At 34.1% G+C, this 7190-nt stretch overlaps 1 protein-coding gene across 3 annotated transcripts in view; it reads right to left on the bottom strand.

The window, feature by feature from the left end:
• Positions 1–556: 556 nt before the first annotated feature.
• The window catches only part of PGAP1 (post-GPI attachment to proteins inositol deacylase 1), a 70193-nt gene continuing 63559 nt past the window's right edge, over positions 557–7190 (bottom strand). For all 3 annotated transcript variants that reach the window (XM_022567306.2, XM_022567305.2, XM_089916549.1), the window contains 3 exons: positions 6981–7168; positions 5521–5625; positions 557–4454 (listed from right to left, as the gene is read on the bottom strand). In XM_022567306.2, coding sequence (XP_022423014.1) covers positions 4316–4454; positions 5521–5625; positions 6981–7168 — 432 coding nt within the window. In that variant the 3' untranslated portion in view covers positions 557–4315. The remainder of the gene's footprint in view (positions 4455–5520; positions 5626–6980; positions 7169–7190) is intronic.

The raw sequence follows: 7190 nt of genomic DNA, 5'->3' as shown, positions 1-7190 counted from the left end.
ATAATGTGTAAGTAAAAGTTCATTATAGAACTTGAAATGTTCTTTGTTCAAAAAGACAAATAAAATTTCAGCTCCCAATCATCTTACTATTTTGTAATAGTATTTTCTACATTTACCTTATGTGGCAAGAAGTTTTCTGTCTGAGTCTAATTTCATAATACAAAGATACTTTTATTGCTTCCTTTTTCCTGGGGAGTGCTATACTCTCCAAATTGACCCCCCCCCCCAAAAAAAACTACACAAGGTAACTTGTTTCCTGTAATTTCACAAATCTAAAACACAGAGAAGGGCTTCCCTGGTGGCGCAGTGGTTAAGAATCCGCCTGCCAATGCAGGGGACAGAGGTTCGATCCCTAGTCCGGGAAGATCCCACATGCCGCAGAGCAACTAAGCCCGTGTGCCACAACTACTGAGCCTGCGCTCTAGAGCCTGTGAGCCACAACTACTGAAGCCTGCGTGCCTAGAGCCCATGAGCCACAAGTGCTGAAGCCTGTATGCCTAGAGCCCGTGCTCTGCAACAAGAGAAGTCACTGCAATGAGAAGCCCATGCACCGCAACAGAGAGTAGCCCCCACTCGCTGCAACTACAGAAAGCCCGCACACAGCAACAAAGACCCAACACAACCAAAAATAAATAAATAAAACAAATTTATAAAAATAAAACACAGAGAAAAAAGTGATGATGAAAAATAATCAACAAATGCCTTAGTCGTAGAAGGTCTCAACACATTAAAAAAAATTTTCCCAACTGATTTTCATAACAAGTTCCTAAAAAATTGCAAATGCAGCACTGTAAGGTTTTGCACTAAACCTCATAATAAAGCAAGATACTACACTAATTTAGACCTAACACTTAAGATGAAAATACAGGCTAATTGAATTGTCTGGGGATTTGGGAATCAACAGCCCTAGTTTATCTCATCATCTTTGTGTTTACCCTATTTCCCCAGAGCTCTCAAGAATAAACCGAAAATTGAGTTTTACCTTTTACTGAGTTTTATTTCCCTTGACCACCTTCTGTAAGAGATGCTAATAAGCAGTGAGGTAAAAAGAATACACTATGCTATAAGTGAAAAGTCTGAAGAGTTTAGAAAAGAATGGGAACTAGATAATGAACAAATCAGACAATCTGCCTCATGTAAATATGTGTGTGTGGCGGAAATGTGTACCATCTGCATGAGTGACAGGATAATCAACAACAAACATTTACTAGGCCTACTATGGTTCTTTATTTCTTTTCCTTACTGTGTAATCATGCAGATATTATAGTGTAGTTCAAACAAGAAAACATATTCCATTATATACATCTGAATTTATCTGAGCAAAATATGAAAAAAAAATTAATTAACACATGATCAATATATATATTGAAGAGACTCAAAATCAGTGTTAACCAGGCACAAATGTTGTGTTTTTTTAGGACTACTGTTTTAAATACTTTCATTCTGGTGACAACCAAGAAAAGAGCTAGCAGAACCTGTGTAATTTCCAACATGAAAAAGATAAAGAAAAGAGAGCATTAATGATTTCTATCATATTATCTGTTCCAAATTATAATAGTAGTAACTCCAGAGGACTCTTTAGAGACACTGAAAATACTCACTGTTTGTCCTGTCCAGTCTATATTTGGTCTAGGTATCAACAATAGGATCCAGGAGTAATTTTTATAAGTTCAAAACTTATTCAAAACTCAAAAAAAAATCTAAATAAAAATGTCATAACAATAGAGCTCAGAAGTTTGCTAAATTAGATAATCCCTAACTGCCAATGAACAATTTCATTTTCGTTAACATTTCTGATAAACCTGTGCTGTTTTGCCAGCTAATAATATAGATTGTAGGCATGGCTGAAATAATGTGAATTTAAAGACAAAGGACTTTCCTCTTCTCAAGTGATAGAAACATCAGTTTTGTTAATCTTCAGACAGAGCCTACTTTCTCATCTCTGGTAGTTATTTGGTTTTAAAGTGCATTAGGACTTGATGAAGACTCTGTCAAAATGTGTGTGTGTGTATACATATACTTATAATATTAAGTATATGTAAAAAAACCCAAACTACTGCTGTTTATAACATGTTTAATGAGAATCCTTTTTGTAGTCCTAAAATAAAATATTTTGTTGGAACAAATAAGACTTTAGGACTTGATGATAATGACACTCACATGAAATTATTTTCATGGAAACTAATGTGCCTAGTCTGCTGCTTTAAAAAGCTAATGTACTACTCACAAATGAGAAATTTAAGCTTGTTACGTTTTATTCATGAGCAGGAATGACTAAACAAGGAGACTTTAGATCATCTAAACACATTGATTATGGCTGTCAATAGAAGATTCAAATTAATGAATTTTCTTAAGTTCTGTATGTGGACCTAAGTTCAAATTCAGAAATAGTTAAATGACATATTTAACCTGTAACTTGAAATATAACTACATATGGGTGAAAACTTGAAATACAACACCATATGTACAAAAGTTGTTATGAGTATATGTGTAAGCTAAACCTAGGCAGATGTGTCCTTGTTTAAATACATATGTGGTACGCCATGGGAAAGTGCATATATAACCTGGTAAGTTCTCTTTCCTTCCAGGTTTCAACACACAAGTATTCTGTATTTTATCCCTTTTCCTGCTTCTGTCAAACAAACAAGAGCCTGGTATGCCTGCCATGTCTACTATGAGGTTATCACTTACCTTTAATGATCTCAGTAAGTGAAAATATGAATACTGAACATGAAGCTGGGAAAGACAACAATGGAATCAAACAGACTTAAAACTCTCATAGATGATAGCAAGACCATCTTCAACTGATGATGAAACAGCAAGAACCCGAAGAACAAATGAGAAAAGAAGTGAGGTAACCCTCTACAGGCAGTAAAGTGGGAGTAACCTTCTAATAGGCAGTAACAGCTGAGAGGCTGTAATGGAATCCAGATGCAGTGGCACGTAAAATGAACCTGGTACTCTAGGACATCCCTGGGCACTAACAAGGACACAAGTTCACAGATACAACTGTGGAGCTACTGGGACTTAAGGACTACACTTGCAAGGTTTTGGGTATTTACAGCATACACATCTAAAGGAAGGGCTCTATCACTCAGGTATACCCCAGCCTTCAGTTAATCCTATCTTTAGGTGAAGATACCTAGCTCCATTACCTACTTCCAAAAAGTGAGCTGAAATCTGAAATGAAATATAAATATTACTCTCTATCTGTCAAATAGTAATCACCTTGGTAAATTAAGACTCCACTACTAAACCTAGTGGCTAAACAACTTATTCAGGAATTCATTGTTTATACTTATGCTATTAATGGGGTAACAATTTTTCCACTGTTATTCCATTAATAGTATAATTTTATACATTAAATGTGGTACTGCACTTCAACATGCTGATTTTCTTTCCATAGTAGATAAAAACTGTGAAAATGTAGAGCTTTTTCTGACCACTGGAATTTAGTTATTTTAACAACCACCATGACCCGAGGCACTTTTGACAACCATGGGGTCAGTGAATTGAATAAAATGGTACAGACTGAATGACTGAACTGCTCCAATGCCTATAAGTAAATATCTATGAAAATTTTCTTCCAATTTAGCAATACATCTCTTCAGTAGTCTCCTGATATTCACTAAGAATACAAAATAAGATTCTTACTTGAAAAGAACCAAGAAAATTTCATTGAGTTTTGAATTTGAATTACATTTCCATTCATCAATCTTGCTGGTTACCAAGAAAACATGTCTCCTTAGAATTTAAAGTTGTATTTTCATAAGTGTAAGAAAACAAAAGATCTACTTTGTTCACTATGGCTGCCAAAAACTGACTAAAGACTGTGGCTATTTCATTTCTGAGAAAGCAAACAGTTTAAATTTCATTAATCTTTTAAGACTTATTTTTCAACATGTATACTGTAGCAAATACAAAGTAACCCACTGTTCAGAAGAAAGTTTCATGAAATGAGAATACGTGAGGTGAGGATACAAACAGTGCTACATTTACTGAGTGTTTAGGAGAAGATCTTGGTATGGCCAATCAAGCAGACTAGCTGATATGCAGAGTCCTCAAAGACAGAGGCTACCATATCCTTTTACTGATTTTTCATAATGACTAGTACACAGATGTCATACCACAAAACAAAACCATGCTTCAACTACTTTCCTCAAGCATTACAAAACTAATTTCCTATTTTCAACATTGTAAAAATAGACTTGTCTTCTCCAAAGGATCTTGCTGCCCACACTGATGGATCTGTGTGTTCCCTCTTATTACTGGACCTAAAGGCATAACTGATCTTTATCATTCCTTAAATCCAATCTTACATAAAGTTGCATAATGCATGGAGTAAAAGAGGAATGAAGACAAAGCATGGAACCCTGTATAAGTGTGCTGACCCAAAAGCAATCACACCAACAGCCAGAGGAAGTGGAAACTGTGAAGTAGTCTTCAACAATTTACTGTAAAGAGACAGAAACACACATTATAATGTAACATATATTGTGAGCAAAAACTGAACATGTCAATCTTTTATACAGTTTTGAAAAAGTGTTCTAAGTGATTTTAGATAAAGTAATTTTTCATATAATGAATTTAGCTGTCCAAAATTTTTTAAAAGATCAATACAAGTCAATTTTGGCTAGAAAAGAGAAAAATATTCTAGTAAGTAAATAACCAGTTTTGTTTATTCTTTTAAATTTTAACCACAGAAAAGTACTAGTTGGACTTTTATTCAGCAATGCTACCTCTAGAGATTTATCCTAATAAGAAAAAAATCAATGTTTACTAAGATATAACTACAGAAATATTTATTTTCACCCTATTTAATATCAGCAAAAAACTTCAACCAAATAAAAAAGGAAACATCTTTAATTCCTAATAGGAGCATGTAAGATAAGACACTATTTTTAAAAGAAAAATACTATCAGGAAAGGCTATCACCTTTTTACTCTGAAAACAGAGAAACTGAGGGGTTAAGAAACTTACCTAAGGACACAGAGCCTTAGATTGAAACCCCAGATCTGCCTGACTTTAGAATATCTGCAGCTATCTGCCAGAATCAACTGAAAAGGCTCCCAGAGCAAACAAGCAGTCAATGAAAAGTAAAGTTTTATTATGGAAAATTTTAAACATATGCATAAGTAGATTAACAGTATAATGAACCTCATGGACCCATCAACCAGCTTCAAAAATTATCAAGTCATGGCCAATCTTACTTTACCTATATTACTGTCCACTTCCACTCCTCCTGTATTTTTTGGAAGCAAACCTTAGATACCATATCTTTCAAGGGTTAACTTTTTAAAGAAAAAAATGATTATATCCTAACAAATAAAATGCATAATTAAGGACACAAATATAATACATTTGCATATAAACTGTATTTGCACATAAACCATAATTACTATTATAGCTTTACCTTCAGGAACAGTCCAAGTAATTAGGAATGAAAGACATGTTTCAGACATGAAAGTATGATAAAGACCAGGAACAGATGTGAGAAAAAAAAAGATTAAAATACTATACCTTGATTTTATTGAAGCAGTGTAAGTATTTCCAAGAACTGCCATAGTTGGAATAAGGATAAATGCCAAAGGTTTACACGGATCAGGATTAAGTTTAAAGTAATACCTATGTCAAAAAGAAAAAAATAAAACATAAATCAACAAAGCATTGCCAATCATTTTAAATTCTCAGAATCTATCAATTAAATACACTTCAAAACGTTCCTATAGCGATATGGATATAAGAGAGCTCTAAACAGCTCAAGAAATCATTGATAAATAAATTTTGCTCTACATCTTTTTTTACTGCTGTGGCCTCTCCCGTTGCGAAGCGCAGGCTCCGGACGCGCAGGCCCAGTGTCCATGGCTCACGGGTCCAGCCGCTCCGCGGCATGCAGGACCCTCCCGGACTGGGGCACGAACCCGTGTCCCCTGCATTGGCAGGCGCACTCCCAACCACTGCGCCACCAGGGAAGCCCTCTACATCATCTTTATACTCAAGGTTTTATATGGAGAATTATGTTCAGAAACTACTAAAGGAAATGAAAATATCCCATCTGGAAGCATTTCCTTTTTACAATAAGTATATGCCTGAAAGGTCATATATAAATAATATTTTATAAAACGAATTATTCAAAACATATTTAAACTGCTCTATTTTAAAAAAGATGAAAAAAATGAAGGTTTGTATAAAGTAACTGTCTACAGCCTTCTAGAGTCATAAATTTGTGCTCCTCAAGTAATTTTCTCCCCAAATCTGCGGACAAAAATTTGCAACTTGATTAAAATAAGGGACAAAGGAAGGATATTAATATCTGGTGACCTGTGATTTAATTTACTGAACTTATTTTGATTCAGCCAACTTAAAAAAAAAAAAATTCCAGTATTTAGATAATCTGAAAGTTTTACATCATTTCTAAAAACTATATTAAGCAGGGATTAACTATTAACTGGATAACGTGGTTTTTTCAAAGACAATTTACCAATAATTAAATATTCTAGAAATAACCTTAGAGAGCATTTTTAGGCTCTCATTTAACCTAGGACACTTATCAGGTAACAAAGCAAATGACAGTTTTCTAGTAAAACAGCTGATCATTTATTTTAGTTCAACGTATAGGACACATCAGAAAAGTACACACTTCCTTCATTATTTCTATTATTTTAAATGAAATCATTTTTCTTCCCCTCAAATCTAAGAAAATATAAAATTGATCGTGAATTGAAAAATATATAAAGCACTAGCATTATGAATACTATAAGTCAGCAAAATAAAGCACATTTTTCACATATTTCTAGGCTCAAAGAAGGTTAAAGAAAATACAATCCCTCCCCTTTTGGGCAGATTTTGGGAAAGTTTATATTCTCACGGAAAAGAAGAAAATGTGAAATGTTATGAAACATTAGGAATCCTGCAAGTCTCTACTTACAGATATTTATAGTTTGAACCACATAAATTATAATTATATAAATAAAACACACCTAAGATTCTTCAGCCAATAAATTAAAGATGGCATGCTGAGTAATACAATCCATGTTAATAAGTTAATCACGGTACTGTGCATGCGAAGACTATCTTCAGCATCGCTGGCAGATAAACGGAGCTGGTATACTGTAGAGTCTTTATGGTGATTGGATTTTTTTTCACTTCTTCTAGAGTGTTTGGGGTTCTACAAAGCAATAAAGTAAAAA

The sequence above is a fragment of the Delphinapterus leucas genome, chromosome 8, assembly GCF_059928025.1.
Source record: "Delphinapterus leucas isolate spDelLeu-1000000601 "Yukka" chromosome 8, BTC_Dleu_Yukka2, whole genome shotgun sequence".
Taxonomy (NCBI): domain Eukaryota; kingdom Metazoa; phylum Chordata; class Mammalia; order Artiodactyla; family Monodontidae; genus Delphinapterus; species Delphinapterus leucas.
This window is presented reverse-complemented; position numbering and strand designations above follow the sequence as displayed.